The sequence below is a fragment of the Denticeps clupeoides genome, chromosome 13 (assembly GCF_900700375.1).
Source record: "Denticeps clupeoides chromosome 13, fDenClu1.1, whole genome shotgun sequence".
NCBI lineage: Eukaryota > Metazoa > Chordata > Actinopteri > Clupeiformes > Denticipitidae > Denticeps > Denticeps clupeoides.
This window is the reverse complement of record NC_041719.1, coordinates 14,879,366-14,901,621: the sequence shown is the minus strand read 5'-3', so window position 1 is coordinate 14,901,621 and position 22,256 is coordinate 14,879,366. Positions and strand designations below refer to the sequence as shown.

The 22,256-nt window shown below is 42.8% G+C and overlaps 1 protein-coding gene across 16 annotated transcripts in view; it reads left to right on the top strand.

Annotated features, from left to right (window-relative positions):
- Window positions 1-22,256, top strand: part of lrrc7 (leucine rich repeat containing 7) — a 114,828-nt gene that overhangs the window by 49,103 nt on the left and 43,469 nt on the right. For 8 of the 16 annotated variants that reach the window (XM_028999668.1, XM_028999654.1, XM_028999662.1 and 5 more), the window contains exon 1: window positions 2,286-2,756. The exons of 2 other annotated variants lie outside the window; for them this stretch is intronic. In XM_028999668.1, coding sequence (XP_028855501.1) covers window positions 2,732-2,756 — 25 coding nt within the window. In that variant the 5' untranslated portion in view covers window positions 2,286-2,731. Of the gene's footprint in view, window positions 1-48; window positions 136-2,280; window positions 2,757-22,256 lie in introns of those variants that run through there. 6 more of the 16 variants (XM_028999657.1, XM_028999655.1, XM_028999653.1 and 3 more) reach the window with 5 other exon arrangements.

Genomic DNA, 22,256 nt, shown 5'->3' with positions numbered 1-22,256 from the left:
TGCTTCCTTTCACAGGCACGGTGCCCTGCCGGAATCCGTAGCCACTTCGAACCCAGTGTTCGTCATTGAAAACATGTTCCGTGCAGAATGCGTCCTCTCACTCAACATGACAAGACGAGTTTCTCAAAGTCATTGGTAGGTTTGTCGAGTCATTTGAATTTGATTAATGATGGATTAATGCAAAGGCCATTAGGAAGCGTGAATTGGATGCGCCCCCTTCCCACTTTGGTTTGACGATGCAGGTATTGCTGAAAGCGTGTACAAAGATTTTTGGAGGGTCGGAATAATTTCATGTTCACATTAATCCATGTCAGACAAGCCCTCTTCAAACCATTTTCACTTGGTCTCACACTCGCTGAATTCACTGTGCAAATTAACCGGCATATTGGCGGCGATGAAACGGCACGCAAAACTGCATTATAAGAATAATATGCCATCTGGGTGGACTGAAAAGCAGAGGCTAAATGAAAGATGCCTGGGCTGCCGTCTTTTGGCACGAGCATCACTCACCCTGGTGATTTGCACTGCATTTCCGGGAATGAAATTCAGAGAGACAAATTAGATTGCAGAACACCTTGCTCCATATGAGGCTGTGCAATAATGTACAAGAATCAGAACCAAGACATCTTAAAGAAAAATTAGTTTGAATCTCAATTTCACTGCTTACTACATGCTTACTATGGGTGGTAGTAGCCTAGTGGGTAACACACTCGCCTACGAACCAGAAGACCCAGTTTCAAATCCCACCTACTACCATTGTGTCCCTGAGCAAGACACTTAACCCTGAGTGTCTCCAGGGGGGGACTGTCCCTGTAACTACTGATTGTAAGTCGGTCTGGATAAGGGCGTCTGGTAAATGCTGTAAATGTAAATGTTACTACAGTAAGTTAGCATATAGTTTAGTGACCAGTATTACTGAAACCGTTTGCCTCATCTTGAACAGCAGGCTTGCCAGCGCTGATAAGGGGAAAATATTTAAATCAAAGCTTTGGATTTATGAAGGTCGATCCACAGAAGAAGTCAACGGAGATTAACTTTGCTCTGAAGAGCTGGCTTACAGGAATCATCCGTCGGCGTAACACTGACCAGAATATGATTCAGGCTGTCACTTAAAAACAAATCCCTGCGATGGCTTTGATTTTTTCAAAGCTACTGTAGGCCTACTTTCTTCTTTGTCCTTGCGGTGTATTTTTGGAGTCCCAGTAGGCTTGGGTACTTGTGAAAATGATACAGAAAGGATGCTTTGGACCGTCAGTCATTTGCATTGGACTATAAAAAGTCTCTGTCTCTACCAGTACAATTGACATCGTCTTTTCACTGTCTGTCTCGTTACAGGGACACTCAAGGGTTAAGTGTCTTGCTCAGGGACACAATGGTAGTAAGTGGGGTTCGAACCTGTGAAGGAGTGTCTGACCCACTAGGCCACTACCACCCCTCATTCAGTGTGAAGTTACTCATAAACTCTGATTAAATATAGAGGTGACATTGTAGTTAACAACAGGAGGACGTGACTTCACACTGAGAACTGATTAATTATGCATAAATGAATAAGAATTAACAATTGGGTTTTTTTAATCTTTTCTCGTGTTATACACGTTTTTAATTTAATATGTTACTCATGTTCCTCAGTAATTGATTAATACACATTATTTAGCTTCATTGTTTTGCTCCACTATGACAAGCAATTTCATGCAGAATGGTGATTAAACCTGAATGGTGAATTAAATGCTGCTCAATAGAACGGATTACGGCGTGAACAAGACTGGAGGAGGAATCCAATCTACTTTTAAAGTGAGACCAGGCCGAATGAAATGAAGAAGTCCAACCATAACATGCCATCACTCATCCAAGTCCTGAGAAATCCAAATGATCGCCAGTAAATATCCGATTTTTTTATAGGAATCAAGCAGACACCAGCGAAGGCCAAGCTGCAGCCTGACGAACTGATGTACAATTCACAGAACCACGTCAAGTTTATTATTATCGATAAACGAAACGATAAAATCGATGTGATTTAACAACAAAAAAAAAAAATATCAACAACCCGTTTTATCCCTGATTTATGTGGTTTTAGGGTCATTATTATTAATATTATTATTATTTGGTGCCGTGTCTCATGCTGAAGTGGCCGATGCGCGTTAACCGAGGAGCCAGGACGCGGAGAGAGAGGGAGCTGGGGGGCGGAGGACAGCTCGGCGACTCCGGGCGGGGGGTGAAGGCGGAGGAAGAGGAGGAGGAAGAGGAAGAGGAGGAGGAGGAGCCTCGCTCCCGCCCGGAAAGCATGGGGAGACGCGGCGCGGCGCGGCGCGCGTCCGTGGACGCCGCTCCGTGAGGTCGGTGCCCGTCTCCACCCTCCGCCGCTCGGTATAAGGTGAAGGCGCTCCGTGGGCGCTCGGTGCCCACCTTCCCGCCGCCGCTCGGTATAAGGTGATGCGCCCCGTGGACGCCGCTCCGTGAGGTCGGTACCCGGTATAAGGTGATGCGCCCCGTGGACGCCGCTCCGTGAGGTCGGTACCCGGTATAAGGTGATGCGCCCCGTGGACGCCGCTCCGTGAGGTCGGTACCCGGTATAAGGTGATGCGCCCCGTGGACGCCGCTCCGTGAGGTCGGTACCCGGTATAAGGTGATGCGCCCCGCGCCTCCTCCGCTCCGCCTGCAGCCTCAGCACCAGCGGCCCGGTTTGGGATTTACACTCTGCGTCGGAGGAACTGTCTGAAACAGGCGCTCACCAATGGACAATTGTTCAACTCTACAATGTAAGTACGTCTTAAAATGGATTTATTTATTTGTGTGTGTGTGTGTGTGTGAATATAAATACCCCAGTATTGCTGGATGGGGGGATAAATCGCGTATTCCCCTTTGTTTGTGTGCCCGTGTTGACCGTGGATCGTGTGGAGCGTGTGGAGCGTGTACAGGTGAAGGCTTCCTAATAGCCTGTCCTCTGCATTGCGATACCTGCCTACACACAGGAGAGGAGAGGATGAGGAGAGGATGCTTTTATTACCACTACCATTCCATCTCCATCGTCTGTCTGCTCATCGGTGTCCCCGGTTACTAGGTGGCCAGAACGTGGTCTGGACTTTGAGCACGTCGGATCTGGTACACCTACGGCTGCGCAGGATTGGAGTAGCTGCTGAGGGGAGCGGATTAAAGACGTCTGGCGGGTGGAGGTGCGAGTCGTGGATTGGGGATCGGTGCCACTGACAGGCCGCCTGTCATCGGTGAATTACTGCATGCTTTCACATGGTGGAAAAACACGCAGCCTGAGACCGTGGACCCCCTGGTTCTTTAATTATGGGAACCTTTCTGATGTACAACCTTCAGCCTTGGCCATGTTTGCTGGCCAAGTATAATAACTAGATTGATATATGTCATAATTGCAAAAGGCAATCATTTTATGTCATCACATTTATGGCCATATTTTATGTACGTTTTAAAATACCGTACATTTATTATTGTGATAAGTGTGGAACATGGGCAACCCCAAGTTTTCTGTCACCTAGTAGTAGAAAGCGTTGACGTGAAATCATTAGATGTGAAATGCACCCTCTGAATGCACCACCGCCTCATAGTAATGTCGGGTGGTAGTAGTTGACCTATGACCCAGACGACCACAATTTCACAGGTTCAAACCCCACTTACTACTATGGTGACCCTGAGCAAGACATTTAACCCTGCGTGTCTCCAGGGGAGACTGTCCCTGTTACTACTGACCGAATGTCACTCGGGAGAAATGCCATAAATGCACATGCAATGTCACTGTGCGGTCTCCCAAAAGAGAAATTGTTTCCAAAAATATGTTCATAATATTTAAGAAGTTGTGGGAAATTTCTGCAATATATATGGGTCCCAAGTTATGTTCCAAATCTCAGCTCAAAGAATGAAGGAAAGGGTGTTTTGGAACAGATTATAATACATAAAGGCAATTTTACAACTTACAGCTTCCCACCTTACAGGTTATGCACCAATTCTTTATTTTCATGACCATTTACGTTGGTAGATTCTCACTGAAGGCATCAAAACTATGAATGAACACATGTGGAGTTATGTACTTAACAAAAAGTGGAGACCTGGCCTCCACAGTCACCGGACCTGAACCCAATCGAGATGGTTTGGGGTGAGCTGGACTGCAGAGTGAAGGCAAAGGGGCCAACAAGTGCTAAACACCTCTGGGAACTCCTTCAAGACTGTTGGAAAAGCATTTCAGGTGACGACCTCTTGAAGCTCATTGAGAGAATGCCAAGAGTGTTCAAAGCAGTAATCAGAGCAAAGGGTGAAGAAACTAGAATATAAAACACGTTTTCAGGTATTTCACCTTTTTTTGTTAACTCCACATGTGTTCATTCATAGTTCTGATGCCTTCAGTGAGAATCTACCAACGTAAATGGTCATGAAAATAAAGAAAACACATTGAATGAGATGGTGTGTCCAGACTTTTGGCCTGGACTGTACCTGTCCTGACCGGCATTCCATCAGTCATCTGCATAGTTCACATACACGTTGTCCACCGCGCCCAACATTGTCAAACCCAAGGTGCTTATGAGCCGCCGCCTTCGCTATTAGGGCACGAAGAACGACCCGGGGCTGATTATGGCCAGGCTATAGGGTGAGTGCTCTGACAGGTTGTACACCACTGAAAAACATGGACCTAATGCATAGGTCATTATCGATGTTGTGTGAGGAGTGTCTCGGATATTTATTTATTTATTGGCTGAATGTGTCTTTCTTTTGCAGAAGCCTGAAGGTGGATTTCATGATAGATTTACAAAAATATTGTACTGCTGAAGCTGCATGTAGGGTAGTGTGATGTGTTTATTCCCTTATTTATATTAGTGGTACCCAACCTGAGGTCCGCTAGAGATCGCAGGGTGTCCGCACAAATTCATCTGCGCTGAGGTGTACAAAATTATTCCGTTTATGAAATCCCAATAACACACCCAATAGGATATTCAAAACTCGATATAATCCTGTAACACAAGGAGAATAACTACTGTTTATTTTTTGGCAAATAAAAGTTTAAAATTTTCAGGGGTGTTGGAAAATATTGATACAGCAATATATCGCGATATTTTACGTTTTCTTTAGTGAGGTCAGCAGAGATGAGAAACAACCTCCACTCCTGTAGATGGCGCTGTACAGCCGGGCACTTTGAATCACTGCCCGGCATTTAATGACGCCGTCACTGCGAAAATGACACCACGCTGCAACCAGGCCAGCAGGACCAGGGCCGGCCTGTTCTCGTGCCTATCCTGTCCGGAGCCTTGTTTCCTGGCACAAACGTGGCAAGATTTGGTGCAGCATTACCCTCTTATGAAATGTTGGAACGCGGTACGATGAAGTTTGCTTGGCTATTGGATATTTTCAAAGCCCTTGTCTGTAAATATCCTCAGTCGTCCAGGTGAATTCCTCTGAAAGTTTCTGAATGGAAGTTTAAAGAAAGAAAGTCCAGTTGCCATGACATTTCAAAGCTCTTCCTCAGCTTTCCGGCCCCTCTCACGAGAAAGGCGCCGAACCCGCGGCCCTTTGCTGTTCGTGTCCGCGGGGAGTGTTTTTTTGTTCTTCGGCGGCTCTCACCGGCGCATGGAAGCGGACCTCTCCCACCTCTGAGGACACAGAGAAAGAGGTGTTTTTTCAGCGTGGCAGCTGTCCCTGGCCTGCCGACAGCTGCTGTTTATGCTTTCCCATCATTTTCAACATATTACACTGGCCGGGCCATCTGCTATTCTGCACATTTCGAGTGGAGTTCGCAAAAGATACGTGCGCTCACGCTCCGGAATGATTTTGCGTTATATAAACATGCGTTGGACTTGTATTTGCAGGAGTGCATTCAGATGAAAGTGAAGTGATTGTCATTGTGAAACGCCGCAGCGCAGCACGCGGCGACACAACGTGAGCAGCGGGCAGCCAGGACAGGCGCCCGGGGAGCAGCGTGTGGGGACGGTGCTTTTGCTCAGTGGCACCTTGGCGGGTCGGGATTCGAACCGGCAACCCTCCGCTTCCTGCGCCTTCCACTGACGTGGTCTTTGTCTCTGTTGCGGTGGAGGCTGCAAGGCGGACAGGACCTCTGCATGCGGGTGCTGGTGTAGGGCTGGGTTGCCAGGAAATCAACACAATTCCTTGATCTTTTCTTTTTTCTTTTTTTAAGGGTCAGTGCTTTTCTGTCTTTGATCCAATCTCATCGTGAAACAGTTTGCGTGGCGGGTTGGAAGCCGGCAGAGGAGGGAGGCCTGCTGTGATGGACACATTTATGAATTATTGACAGAACTTAAGCTATTAATTGGAACCCTTTTGCCAACTGGAAAACAGTTATGATTCATTGATTCAAGAATTGTATTAATGCGTTTTCAATATGGTTTCATGTTCAGTAACATCAGTCATCTGTTCTTGCCTAGCAACTCTCATTTTTATTCCAAGAAATTCATATTTTGGATGACGGATTTTGCTAGAATATTAAATTCTGAAGTGTTTATAACTGAAAGTGTATAAATTATCAATTTGTATGAAAAAAAAAACGATAATTATTGGAATATAATCATTTGCTCATGACTAGTTTTCACTGCAGGAAGGTGTTTGCTACCTTCTCTTGGAATATAAAAGAGGTGTGACTTTTTGTGAGAATTACATGCATTTTATGAGCTAATCTCAGTAAATTATGCAAGCGCTTTGTTCTCGCGTTGAGGAGGCCGTGCGATTGATTAAGAATCGCCGCCATCCAGCGATGCGGTGCTCTGCCCCTCGTGTCTGTGTTGCTCTTTAAGCTCATGCTCTGTGGTGAAGGCTTCATTCTCATAATGGCCGGGTTGTCCTTAGTGCCAAAAAACTGTTTACATTACTGTCGAACGATTTTATAATGGCCAAATATATTCAAAACAATTGTCCAGCCTTACCTATGAAATGTAATCCCCCGGGATCTGGTTTGGAGCATACAGTGGTTTGTACAGCCCCAAGCAGCACAAGAGTGAGGCATTTTTATGCACTTCTCTCCATAGACATGTATATGCTTCACTCCACAGCAGAGCCTATCGCAATATGGTGGCGACGTTGACGTACGATGCAGCGCGTCATGCGGCGTCTACCCATATGTCTATATGAGTCACGAATCTGAGGTCTCCATTGAACCGAATCGAAAGTCATGTGACCAAACACGTCACATTCGACTGAAGTGAGACTTCAGTCAGCTCGCAAACTTTAAGAGAATGAGTGATATGTTGCCGATTCAATCCATGTACTAATCATTTAAATCGCAGCTTTTTGAGTTCATGTAATCGCACAGACTGACATCACGATTACGATTGCGATTAGATTAATCGTGCAGCACTAGTATATACAGGCTATTATACAAGCAAAACTATTATGACGCATAGGAAACTTTTATGATCCGCTCCTTAGGGTGAATTGTACATAATCCCGACAAATCAGGCCTAACGCAAAACGACAACACATTAGTTTCACTCTAATTTGAGTGCACTGATCTTACTCCAAGCTAGGATTGTTTCAGAAACCTTGTTCTCTCTGCAACAGCACGAGCGCTCCTGAGGATAAAAAGCTTTTGTGGTGCCGGCAAATCTATTTTTGCAATGTAGAACCATGGAGCACGACTGTAGGTTCACTGAAGGTTCCCCACCTATTCAAATTTAAAAGCTTGTTGGCCTCTACACAAATCCCATGTTTACACCCTCAGGGCTCCATTATCCGAACCATCGGCTTTTGACTTATTCTGTGTCTTTTTTTTTTTTTTTTCCCTTCTTTGTGTGTTTTTGCAGTTATTCACCCAGGGGGCACGTTGGTCGATGTAATTAAAGATAGAATTGTTCCGAATTTAGATATAACAGGATATGAACTGTGGTTTTGTGGTCAGACTTACATCAGTTTTTGTTCATTTGTGTCCTGTCTTAGCTTTAAGGTAAAGGGAAGGTCATTTGTGGACTTGACCTTTATCCCCAAAATATTCAGCTGTCAATGGGACATAACATTTGTATAATACTTAATGCTTTATCAGTTATAATACAACATGTTTGTGCAGTTTCCCAAGGTCCTAATGAAATGTTGGTGAAATGGTTGGGCAAAATTCGGCAAGATTCACGCACCATGGGCCCCGTTGTCAACCTAAGCAGCTTTGTACAGAATAGACATTTCATAAGTATATGATACTAAGCCTCTGCTCACCCTAACATTATCTTTTTACTCTCACTCTGTTTAAGGGTGTGGAAGTTAATCGGATTTTTAAGAAACTAATTGCATGAACATAATTGCCAATTCTACAGCAAGAGATTGCAATAATAGTTCACAAAATTAGACCCAGTATATTTCTTCTGATAGCGTTGACCAAATAATTAAATTGCGTTGCTGTTTTTTTAAACACTTACATCGCCTTACACCCTTGGTGAGCAGTGGGCAGCGATGACGGGCACCCGGGGAGCAGTGTGTGGGGACGGTGCGAACCGGTAACCTTCTGATTACGGGTTCGTTTTGGTCTGTTCGGCCTACTTCACAGCCAGTTTCAGGGCTCTTAGCATTTAAACATGATGTCCTGTGGAAACATTTCATAATTCATTAATTCTATATGTATGCAATAACACACAAGGAAGTTATGTAAAACCTGTAGGCCTTGTAGTTAAAGTGGCCTTGTTTGACTGACAGGTTATCTGTCAAGCATCTTCATCTAGTGGTGATTTCTTATATGACTAGGAATATGGGCAAGTCTTTGCAACTGACACTTGACCATTTAGTCCTCTCTGGTATTGCCATTGACTGAGTTTATTAACTCTAGAACTTGCTTGCTGAGTAAGGGTACAAAGGGATGAGGGACAAAGGCAGCACAGTCATCTCAATGTGTGTTGAAAAGTCAAAGAAATAAACCACTAAGACGTCAAAGTCAGCTCTCTACTGCAATTTGAGAAGTTATTTTTTCTTTTGCAGCAATGTGACCTTGGGTGGCAGTCTGTTTTGCCAACGCAAAGTGGCTGATGCAATGGGTGCATCACACAGCACAGTAATCAGGACCTGCTTTCTGACAAAAAAAAAAAAAAAAAGAGTGCTCAGCAGGCACAGCCGGGATAAGAGGAAGCGGGTCTGACATTCTGCATCTAGTGTTCCTTGATATCAGCACATGACAGAGCTACAGAAAATGCATATAAAATACATGGGGTGCTGTGTGTACATTGATGAAGAAAAAAATGTAAGGGGGTCTGAAAACCCACCATAAATGCTGTGTATTTCTCTTAATGCTTGGTCATCTGCTGAAACCAGGGCCATGAAGGCCCAATCACATGCACGTCTCATCTTCTCTGCTGTGTACCAGTGAGATTCTAACCTGGGTCTTCTGGTTCATTGGCGAGCGTGTTATCCACTAGGCTACTAGCACCCTGACTAGCTTTAGAAAATGTATAATACGCAAGCTTGCTGGACAGAGACATTTTTTGCCAAACTTTCACATATTAGATTATAATACATTATTAAACACATATATAAATAGATGTTTGCTTATTGTAAACCAGCATTTGATAAAATAATGAGAACGCCATTGGAATGCATGTGGCACCACCGGGCTCACGTGTGATCATATGATCACACCCCATGGTACACACAGCGGTGTCGTGTATGAAATGTTTCCCTATACTGTGGTCACATGTGCTGGAAGCACCCTGGTTTTCCTTGGAGAGGCAGGATTTGCAGACTCTGCGCTTCAATTCATGAGTAAACCTCACATTCCTGCTGGCTAACGCCGTGCTCTCCTAGATTATATGGTTTGGGATCGTCCCCTTCTTCTTCCTGTTTCTCTCCAGGAGGATAGTAGGTGCTGTCATGCACCATATTTGTCCAGCTACAAATTGTTTATTCCAAAGAGGTCAATTGTTTCGTTCCAAAGAGGTCATAATGTGGCAGCCACAGTATTTTACAAGTGTATTAATTAACCCTACAAAGTCTTCCTCCTTCACCTGATCAAAGTAGAGGGCGCCACAGCAGATAAACTAGTCTGGTTGTTCGATCAATCGACATGGCAATCGCTTTATGATGGAAGCCCTTCATGACACAACTCTCCCCATTTACCCGGGATTGGGAGCGGCACCAAGAAATACACTGTCACGTGCAACTTTAAAAAAAGACTCTTCATAGAGTACTTACTGGGTGGAATTGAGGAATTGTTTTCTCTATCTGCCTTAATTTTTTTTACTTAATTTTATTCCAAAGCATGGAAAATAAACACATTTTTTTTTAATTCAAGCAAGAAATGATGACATCACCAGTACTGCAGTGGGTTCCTGTGTAACTGATTCATTTCTAGAAGCAGATATTATAATCTCATTGTCATTGTGCATTGTCTTCATTAACTCTTCATAGGACTAAATTACAGAGCTATACACAAGATTTCACACCTGATATAGATATAATATGTATGTTATATCTATACGTGTGTTTATAACCAGCTTATAGAGTCCACGAATTGCGGTTGCCTGGCTATAATATAAGCATGTGAAATTGAGCAGTACATGTGCAGAATCTAGGTTAAGTCCCCGGGGCGCTTGTTTGCTTATAGGTATTGTGTGTTGAAGAGGGTGGTGGGGGGTGGTGGCTGATGTTTTGTGCTGAGATTGCACATTCTTTTCTTGCACATTCATTGCTTTTTAAAAAGATGCACTTGCAAGTGTAGGGCACATATTGAATGAAGTTCATTGTAATGACACGTCATGACTTTGTACTCACCCCTCATGTGCTCTGGCTGTAGTCGGATAGTCATCTGGTATGCACTGCAAACCATTGTACCATAAAACATTATACATCAGCCGGTTCACACCTTTTCATATTCGTATTACAGTGCGATTTAGCATTTCCTTGCTGTGCATGAAAGTGCAGTGTAATTGTCACATGTTTTCAGTCGCCCTCATGAATATTAAAGCAATTAGTCATGCAGAGAGCAAGTTTTAATATCTCTGAATTGTGGCTTTATTTTTTTTATATTACTCAGGCTGTTCCTGTATCACTGCAAAGATAATGCTTAACATTTCATGAGGGTAGCCGTGGTGACTGCAGCTTGTTTTCACAATAGAACACTGAAATTGAATTACAATTGAACTGCACTGTTAAGGGTCCAATGATTCAGTAATGTTGCGTTAAAACGAATCAGTTTGTGCCACTGGTGTAACATCTTCCTTGTTCCCTTCCTTGACTGGAGATCTGATCACTGGCTATGCACTGAGCATGTTTGCACCGTGGCCCGTTGCAGAGAAACTATTTTAATCACCCACGCCTACATCAACGCCGTCTCTTTTTAAAACGAGGCTCTGCAGCTTTCCACATGTCTGTATTAGAGCTGCAATGAAAAGTAGGCCAGCAATATATTCATCTCAGAAATAATGCATGCCGTGATATGTCTTTTCATGTGCTTTTGCGTTTCCGGCTCATAATAGATTTATGATCATATTGGATGGCCGGAATCAAAACGTAGTGATATGAACATTTGTTTGTAGTGCAAACCCTAATTATGGTAGGCCTCATGCTGCAGCAGGGCACGTGGCTTTAAAGGCATGAGTTTATGAATAACTTATAAGTAATTGCTGAAATCCCTGGCATGATTTTTCTGTTAATATGATTCACACACAATTTTTACATGTAAGCTATAGTGCCCTAGTGCAGGGTTTAAATAAAATACATCATACGTGATATTTCATGGACTGTAGTTGCCTTATTAAAGGCAATAAGACACAAGATCACCGTTTATTAAAATTCATACCAATACACATGATTTGGCCAAATAATGCAGTTAATTTACAGTTGCCTAGCAATAAAAATGCTCTCTGTATTATGCGCTGCTGATGTGAATCTTCCTCAGGACCCATATAGAAAGAATATTTGGATGCATTGCACAAAGACGGATGTCTGAGCTAGTTTAATGTCAGCAGAGTAATGTCGATATTTGACTAATGTGCTGAATGTGAAGAAGGATTATGATGATTATGGTGTATCATGTAATCTGCATGGTAGATAGGTTACCTCAACATTTAGCACAGAGCTCATTTGTTGACCGAATCCTCCTGAAAGGGCTGCAAGAACCTATTTAAAGCCATTGGTTCACAATGCATATTCCCTCTATGCAACATGGCCTGGTAGTAGCTGCATGTTAATGACCATAAATGCCTGGATCCTTTTCTTTTTTATTCAACTTTTATTGTCAATAGAGGCCATGATGAGTGAAATAGAAGCAGGATTATGGTGGATGGGATTGTGCAGGTCAGAGATGGGTGTGTGCTTTGCACTGCTAATGTTTGTGGTAGCGGTCAGCAAATTCTGTAATCTCTTCATAGTGGGTGACAGATGTGTCTTTTTCAATGGCTGTTATTGTAAGAGGCAGATATTTAGAATACAGATGTATTTATGCTTGTGCCGAACCCAGTCTTAAAATAGTTGTACCGTGGTATACCATGAATCACATGTAGATGCTTCCATAGTCTTTTTCTAGGGTTTCAGTGTTACGCTGCACCACACCAGATACCCATGCCGCCCCTGACCTTACCAACGTGCTACTTTCTGCTTATGTCTTTAAGACGACGGAATCAGTAGTGGGAATCATTACTGCTTTGGTTGGTAGTTTGATCTGAAAAAAAAAGGCTGAGATGCAGCGGGACTGCTGGCTGTTCAAAGCAAAGTGTACCAGCTAGAGATTTAGGAAGATATTTTTGGAGCATTTCCAGCAGGACCATTTTCCAGCTTTATTGGCTCACATTACATCTTAAGTGACTAAGGCCCATTTTGCAAGATGGGGTGTCAAATGAGGCAACATTACTGTGTCAGATGTGCACCGGCAATAAGCCAGCAAGCGGATGCACACATAGCAACAATGGATCATTACTCAACATATACCTGAAGCTTCCATACCATTTCAGCTTAAATGGAGTGCAAGGGATATTCTGTCCCAGTGCCTAACTAGAACATAATCAGACATGTCCTCAGGTACCCTTCAGCAAAAATAGTGTCTTTTGTGATCTTGCACCTGCGAATGGTGATTATTCTGAACCAATTGGGACATTTTAGATTTAGGCAGTCAAAGGTCAAATGAATAAGATCATGTATGTTAATATAATATGTATAATTTATATGTTGTTGTAAATGTTCATTTGTACATGAACTCAGGGCTGTAGAGTGTGACCAATGTGCTTGCACATGCAACCTACCATAATCTTCTCAATGGTGCGACTACAAAAACCAGCAGTTCAGGGGGGAAAAGTCTATGTAAACTCCCTGTGGTTCAAGCAACAGACACTTATTAGGAACGCATCGTAGTCATAGCCAGTCAGAGATTGTGAAGGGGCGGGGCCTACTCTGATTGGCGTTTGAATGAACGTGCGCTGCAGTCAGACAGAGAGACTTGCCTGGACTATGGAGAGTCTATGGAGCACCTAAGTAAAAAAGTTTACTTTGCACACCAGTGCATAAGTTTAGTCCAGAGCCCTGGAACTGATTATTAGTTGTCAGAAAATTGATTGGGTTAAGTAAAAGTGAAGTGACTGTCATTGTGTAACACTGCAGCACAGCGCACGGTGACACAACGAAATGTGTCCTCTGCTTTTAACCATCATCCTTGGTGAGCAGTGGGCAGCCATGACAGGCGCCCGGGGGGCAGTTTGTGGGGACTGTGCTTTTATGCATAGAACCACAAGGTGGTAATTCTGCTGAATCTTTTGCTTTTCCACACAGACAGAATAAGAAACAGAAATTGTCCATGCCGCAGCGCTTACACTTGCACTGCATTGTACAAGAAATGAGTGCAAAAATCAGATATGTGTTTTAAAAGGAATCTGTTTTGAGTTTCTGTATAGCCCATAAATGCCTGAAGCCCCGTGGCAGTAAGCGGTTGTGGAGTGAGTGGCACATGCTGTGGCAGTTTGTAATACTGGACCAGATTACTGTAGCAGTAAACAGATTTAAAAAGCCTGGCTGATGACATGGTCATAAGACACAAATGCTGATGTTGTGCGCTTATCAGGCCTCAGCCCACGGCGTAGGCACAGTGACGGCTGCTGGGTCCCATTGTTGTCCAACATGGACCTGACTGCTGCAGGCTAAATGAGATTATCTGCTTATTTCAACCTGCCCCCAAAGCCTCAGCACTCACTTACTGAGCAGATGCTGTAAGTTCTCGCAATAGAAGGGAGACTGGTGGGAAAAATTGCAAATATTTCAATTTGAAAAATGACAGTGCACTGTTTGTTCATACTCATTTAGTTCAGACAAAATTTGTATGAATTTATACAGCACTATCGAAATTACTAGAATATGCGGTGGGGTCAAGTGAAGGACTCAAGTGACAAATTCACTTTAGAATGATTGCTTTGATTAACTTTATTAAGGAATGTAAAACTGTGGAGAATAGAGTAAAAACCCCTCTCTCTCTACACACAAAAGCACTGTATTCAAACCAATTCAACTTGATGCTACCTGGCAGTAAGAGGCATGGCACAATAGAGGTTAACAGGATGAACAGTTTCTAATTTATTAACACCAGTAAATTATTATTGCAGTTCCGTATGAATATTGTATGTAAAAAAGGTACCAGTGTTCCAAAATGAAAAGAAATATTGAAAAGAAAACCAAAATGAAGAGAAAAATATCCCTCAGCTCCCGATAGAAAAGAAAATGCAAGTCCCCGACCACAAGTGAACAATCCTTTATACACCTGACCTACAGGAAGCTGTCACAGACCAATCAGAACCGGATGTTTCTGACGTCCCCCGTTGTCTTCCGTCTAGGGAAGACAAAGAGAACAGGTGATCCCGACGACCGGCACCTCACATCTTTGGCTCGGGGGAGGGCCTCCAAATGCTGCAATGCCCTCCGACAAAGACACGTAAAACGGAGGTGTTGAACCTCCATGCAAAACAAAAGCGCAGAAACGCCATGGCCCTGCGACGTCCCATCTTACAGGAACAATATTTCACAGTTCCAGATTTACTAAAAATGTTTCAGTTGGCCTACATTGCAGTAGAGCTTCACATTGTGTCCTTTAAAAATGTCATCATTAATTTTATGATAGAATTGGATATTATTATGTGATATTATCAAACAAACAAGAACATTGTTAAATGTAGAAATCATGGCAAAACTGAACTCATTATAGAACAAAAGTGTTATTGAATTAGGATCGAATTTTAGAATATAACATAGAAAACATATTGTTACATAATGTAGTGTTATTTAGCGAAAATTTTTTGATTCATGTAAGAAAATTATGTTGTATGTTTGTATGTGCCCAAATATGTGAATGTTTGGATATTCAGCATACAATAATGTATTTTATATGCATTGCCATTATCTCAGGAGTGTGAGTAGGGGGCCGTACAGAAACATGAAGACGACTCACTGGAGATGTGATTGAATTCTGTGACACATAATGGAGCGATTTTTGCGGCTAGAGCAGGTCATTCAGGGTCCTAGCTTGGCTGCGTCTGGTGTCATTAGTCATGAGCAATTTTAAACATGAGATAAGTGTGCTCTTAGGCCTATTTCTGTGCCCCAGTCGGGAAGGAAGGTGCGAGAAGTGGGTCAGGCAACTTTTCCTATTTGTAAAGTTGGTGAAAGTAAAATGCCGTTTCTGGCCGCTTGTTTATGAAAGTTAGAGGTCTCTGGGTGCATGCTGGAGTTCTAGAGTTAGTGAATCACCTCGTATCTTCTGATATGCTGGTGTGCATACCTTTTGTTTTTGGTATATACTGTATACAGCAATCAGCCACAACATTACATGCACCTCCATATGCAAGCTGTGATGCATTTTAGTGCTCTGACACAGTAATTTGAGCTAAAGTAGCTCTTTTGTGGGATTAGCCAGGTACCAACATCAGTTTTCATATATACACCCAAAGCACCGGCTCCATAGTTCTTCATTATTCAGTATCTGCTTTGCATTAATGTAGTGAAAACATGTAGACATGGAATGGGTTTCTGGACAGTATGGGGTTAATATGGTTAATTAGTTTTGAGATATAATTAATGAGATATTTAGACTTGGTACCTGCAGCTATCTTTCCTGTGGGGTGCATATTAACGTACCCTCATATGAAAGGTTCTTGTCTTGTCAGGGTTTTTTATTTATTTAGTCACTAGGGGCACTTGCCTATGAACCAAAAGGCCACAATGTCACAGGTTCAAACCCCACTTATGTCACATGATTCCATCCATGTCACTGGGAACAACACGGAAACGAGGTAACACGACTCCTATAAATTGGGAAGATGGTCACTGGCAGCCGCTCAGTCATTGATTGACACACGTCAACGAGACTCGGCTCCACTCCTTCATCTAAAAGTAAGACCGTTCATGACCTTATCCTCTCTCCTGAACTCCTTCCTCTCGTCCTGTCCCGTACTAAAGTGTACTGTAACGTGGTGTTGCGGCTTAGCCGGTTCACGTTCGCATATTAAGTCGGAAGGAACCCACCGCACCGAGGTTCCTCATCTCCTCTTACACTTGCTCACGTTCTGGTTACATGGACCGTGACAACTTACTACCATTATGTCCCTGAGCAAGATAGTTAACACGGAGTGTCTCCAGGGTGAATGTCCCTGTCATATCATTTTTTTTTAGTTTTTCATAGTTTTTATGTTTTTTATGTTTTCTGACTGTACAGCACTTTGGCCTCATCACTGTATGTTTTAAATGTGCTTCATAAATAAAATCGATTAGATTAAATTGGATGATCCAAGAGCAATGCACAAAGTACATGACACATGGTTCACAACCTTTTTGGCTGCATCATTTGAATCAGCCCTTACAAAAAATAGTTGTGTGACTATTGCCTCATTCTCATGCTGAGAAGAGTGAGACAGGAGGCACAGAAGCACGACATTGAATGATGTTTTTTTTGCATACAGGATCCATTTAGCAACCTTTAGTCTTAAGAGTCAATTAATTGCAGTTAATTTTTTAATAAATTGGTAACCCTAAACAGAATTTTCAAAATGTGGGTACTAGGTTGTCAAAAAGTCTATTCTCAGATATTAATCAATTCTAAAAAGTATTTATTTCGATACCAATTAGCCCTGGTGTCGATACTTAAGTCCAAGTTTTACATTTGCCGGTACACAGAAATCACTGGCATACTACAATTTTCAATTGCAATTGCAGCAGGAAGCCCCTCCCCCGCCTACCTGGAAGACCCAATGTTTAAATGACAGATACATAATTCTGCAGCACCAAGCTTGCTAGAAAATATATAGAAAGCAGTAGAGGTGTCTGTAAGGATTTTGGTTCAGGTCTGGTTCGGGCTCAATTTTTATAATTTTAGTGCAATTGAAGTGAAGTCATTGTGAAACACTGCAGCACAGCACTCGGTGACTCAACGAAATGTGTCCTCTGCTTTTAACCATCACCCTTGGTGAGCAGTGGGCAGCCGTGACAGTTGTGGGGATAGTGCTTTGCTCAGTGGCACCTTGGCAGTTCCGAATTCGAACCGGCAACATTCTGATTATGGGTGTGTTTCCTTATTCACTCGGCAAACACTGCCCCCAGGGTCGGTTCGAGCTTGCACGGTCATACAAACACAAACTTCCGATCTGTAGTACCAATCTTTTTCGATTACAGCTCTAATTGCTTGAAGAATTTTTTCACTTCAGGATTTCATGAGGTTAGTTACCTGTTCTATTTCTTGCATGTCTTGCCTAAAAAAAGGCCTCCATCCTCTGCCTTATGTCCTGGATCTGTCTCCATTAACACACAGGTCCCTGGGCCCCGAACGCACAAAACCAGCTAGGACTCCCTTTCATCAAGGTGACCTAAAATACCACTCAGCATCTTACCTCCAAAGTTGGATGGACGCTGTTTATTAAGTCCATTGTAACCACTGGCATTCTGATGGCTGCATTAGTTGCAAGCCTGATGGGATCATTGCAGCTGTCCAAATTACTAAGTGTCTCTTCCCTGTAGGTGGCCAACCCAACAAATTCTCTGTCTTTCTCTCCAAAACATCCAACTCTAATGGTTCCTCTAATGCCCTCACTCTTAACAATTAACATAAAGCAGTACCGCACTAATAAAATAAAATAGGATGTGTTGACATTGAACCATGCCATATAGTGTTAACAAAGATGCTGGTGTTGTGATGTTGGTAAAATAAATGGATTTTTAGTGGATAGGATAATGGAATTATTTTTGTAAGCAACTAGTATTTGGTATTTTAATATCTGAATTTGAAAAAATGACACCTTTTGAGATCCTATTTTTTGGTCGTGATCGAAATTTTACTCCAGATGTTGTAGCTTCATCTGAAAGGGAAGACATCATTAAAAGAAGCCTGTTTCATGATCCAAAGTAAGACATCACTGTCATTGTTACATTGCCCACTCTCATTTCTAAGGATTGCCGTAAACCAAATGGGAATTGGGCCACGGATCAAATGCTTTTTTATATTAACAAACCATGGCTGCAAGGATGGATCTCAAAAGAAATACGTTCAGATATAGCTAAACCCCTCCGAGAAACAGGTTGCTGGCGCTGGTCAATGTTCCATACAACCTTCTGTCTGAATTTTTGTGCCGATTAAAAACAAAACCAAAAAAAAAGGCACATTCCGAACTGTGCTGACGTCTGCTACTGTACGAGATGGCATGAGATAATTCCCTGGGTTTTAAGGGCACACCAGTAATGCTTTCCTAAGAATGTACTAATCCTTGTAATTTCCAAAATGCCACATTCGGTGCCTTTCTCCTCTAATTATCAGACGAGGCTGCGCTGTGCACGCTCTGGCCCACGCACGAACGGCTGGACCTTAGTACTTTTAATGTTTCGTGCCTGGAGCAGACAAACCAAAAATGCAAATGGGCCGAGGGTATGTATGCTCGGCAAGGCAAAGAAGTAAAAATCATGACTAATTATGAAAGGGTAATTAGAGAGCCCTGCTGTCACCCCGATGGAATTCATCCGAATTCACTCGCTTGCGGTTGTACAGGTGGGAGGCAGGGATGAGTACGTCTGGACTCTTCTGCACTCGCTGATTTGTGTCATTATATAGGAGAATAGTAAACATAGCAGAACATCATTAACATCCTTAATTAATAGCCCAGCATCTGGAGTCATTTCTAATATTTTAGATGGTTGTTACTCAAGGATTCCTATGCAATGTGACCTTATGGGGAGATTGTGTTTGAAAACATGGCTTAATAGCAGCAGCTCCAAGGAGATATACAGGGCATGTAAAAAGACACAAGGGACCGGCTTACGCCGGAGACGCCAGGAAAGTGAGGCAGCACTGCAGTCATTAGTATACACAATCCCTGTCTGAAATCACAGATTTATGTGCATGTGTACTTTTTATGCATTATGTATGCATGTCCATTTTGGCTATGCCTGTCCTACAGTATGCGTGTGAAATGCACGATTATGGGTCATTGCTAGGCCCCCGTGCATGATGCCTGAACGGGGCATGATGGTTACTGTTAGTTGGACGTGCCCTACAGTAGTAAGACTGTACTCTGTATGAACTAATATTTTATATGACGTGTATTGATGCTACACGTACAACTTACTAATTACTGTGGATTACAATGTATATGAAGAGATGAACAAATAGCGCAGTCTTTAATGCATTTGTTGACTTTGGCCCAGCAGTGCAGAGCACAAAGCGATGCATTCAAAAATGATAAAAGCAAACTCTATCGGTGTGTGGATCCGGTCTTTGCCATTCCGCATCCTTTCCTATCTTGTATAATGAATGAACAACTCACAGCAGTACAGGATGTTCTTTGCTACGTCCTCCCACACACTCTCCGCTGAGAGCCGAATTGTAATGCAGAGAGCGGCAATAAAAAGGTCCACCATTTTCCCTTCGTACTCGTATCCCTGCCTCCATTATTACTGGGTAGTGGTCAGCGCAGGCTGACGAGAGGAGGGAGAGCAAGGGCCTGGAAACGCACAAAGACCCTTCAACGTCACCGGAAAGGCAATTACAGTGTTAAGTAATTACCTTCCCGGGTGCATTGTGGGATTGATGAGCTTGTAACTCAGGTCATACACGGGCGCGTGTAATTCACTTGTGTTTTATGAGCGTGTTGTTTTCCCTGCACTAGAACCATTTCCGTAAGTGTCGCTGTTGTGGAAACGTCCTGCTGTGATTGACCCACATTCAGCCATTACAGTTAAGACAGAAGTCTCAAAAGTCCCGTTTAAATGCCTGCATTGTCTACAACGGGTTGACCTTTAATATCACCACCGAGCCTTCCGGACCCAAGCGTACCGTCGCCTAGCAACTGCTAACTCGCGGCTCACTGAGGTTGCGAACACACTAACCAGTGTTTCCTCCCAGCCCTCTTGATGCTCATACTGTGTACCTGGGGGGAGAATCTCCCAATTTGATATATAAAACTGGATAAAAATGTGCAGGGTGTTTTATGAAAATATTAAAGCATACGTGTCCTCCTTGGAAGAGGGTTGTGAAGTGTTGCCTGTAAATTGTAGTAGAATTCTGTGTGTTATCATGTGGCACCAGAGATATCAGATGGAGAAATGTTCAGAACGCTTGTTTTCAGGAAAAAGAAAGCCTCTCTTGTGATTCATTTTCTGAAGCCGGCATGCCATTTGGTCCCATGACAGGAAAATTTCACTTTCAGATTATTCAACATTAATACAAGTTCCCCTAGCCTGTCTGTAGTCCTGCAGCGGCTATAAATGGCGATGTGTGTAAAGAGTGCTTTGGCCGTTCTGCTTCACCGTTCAGAGAGTGGCAGCTCAGACGGTCGGATCTGAAATTTGTTCTCTTATGTCTTCATAAGGGGAAAGGTTACTTGCCTTTTTTTCCGGCCAGGGAATTTCCCACCCCTCCCCTAAAACATTATCTCCACCGACCATCATGGCTTGAAAACGTGCCAAGCATTGCAGTTGCTCTGTGACTGGATTTTTTGTTCCGTCACGTGAGACTGAAGAACCAGACACAACGCCCTGTCTGCATCAAACATTGTGGTTGGTGAATGGTGTTGATGATGTCATTTCCTCATTTTCAACTTCTATAGGCCGCTCTCCTCCTAGTCCCTCCTCTCTCCTCATTAGAATTTAAAGCTACAGACACCGAAATGGTGCGTCCCGCGAAATCTCATTGTGTGACTGGATCAATGTGGCTGTAATTCTGCACCAAGGCTGAATTTCAGAAAGAGACTTCAGATACAGTATTAGGGGACAAACAAGACCCATAAAAAATCTAAAATTTCATGTAGTGGTACTTTTAAAGGTCAAATAATTAACATTCACTTTCCTGCTTTCATGTTTACGGTGGCAATACCGTTCAGACGTTTAGGGACATCAAATGGGTGAAATCTGCCGTCCAGTCGTTGTTCATGCTGTAAATAACTCGAAAAGTATCTGTTAATAATGGAATATCTGCACACATGTATAGAGGAACTTTATCAGCAACAATTAATGTTGAGTTCCATTTGAATTATGTGTTGGTTAACCTAAGACTGTCACTTTAAAAGCTTCATTCATCATTAGAAAAAGGGTGATTCTCTGGAAAACGAAGCCAAAATGCTGTAATATTTGCACGTTTACTTGTCCTGGTATTTAAGATGTGGACTCAGATAATGTGGAACAATGTCAGTGTATTTAAAAAAACGAAGGTTTTGCAGACATTTGAAACACTGTTAACTCTCGCGGTGTAGCTTTTTTTTTTTTTACTAATTTCAAATAATTTCCAAGCAAATTATTATCATAACCCAGGCATTCAGAGTTAAACGGAATAGCACATCATGCTTAATTAAAATATTCATACATTGCAACACAGTTTAACTCTTAGTTAACTCTATGTTAAATTTATTACATTTAACAGCACTCGTAACTGTCTCATGCATCACTAATTACTACATGTCATTAGTATCCTGCTTCTACCTGTGGAAATAAAAAACGAATTATACCCAACTTTCATGGCCGTTTGGCATGGCGAGGAAGGTGATCTGAGATCGATGAAGGAGGACGCATTCGCACGACGTCACGAAACAGTGGTTTTAATACGTGATGAACAGGACAGGGGAGACATCCGGTAACAGGTGAACATGGAACATGTAACAATGATCCGATGGTGCACAGGGCAGCTTTATACAATCAGACACAGGGGAACACAATTAGGAAACATTGCACAGGGCTAACATGAAACTCCGTTCCGGATCCCCTTCCAGACTGGATCATGACACCAACACAAAGTGAAATTTTAAAGCAACTGTTTGCATGTCCTCTTGTGAGGTATCAGTTACTTGTGTCGTGCATCACGCTGCGAGAAGTTACGCATG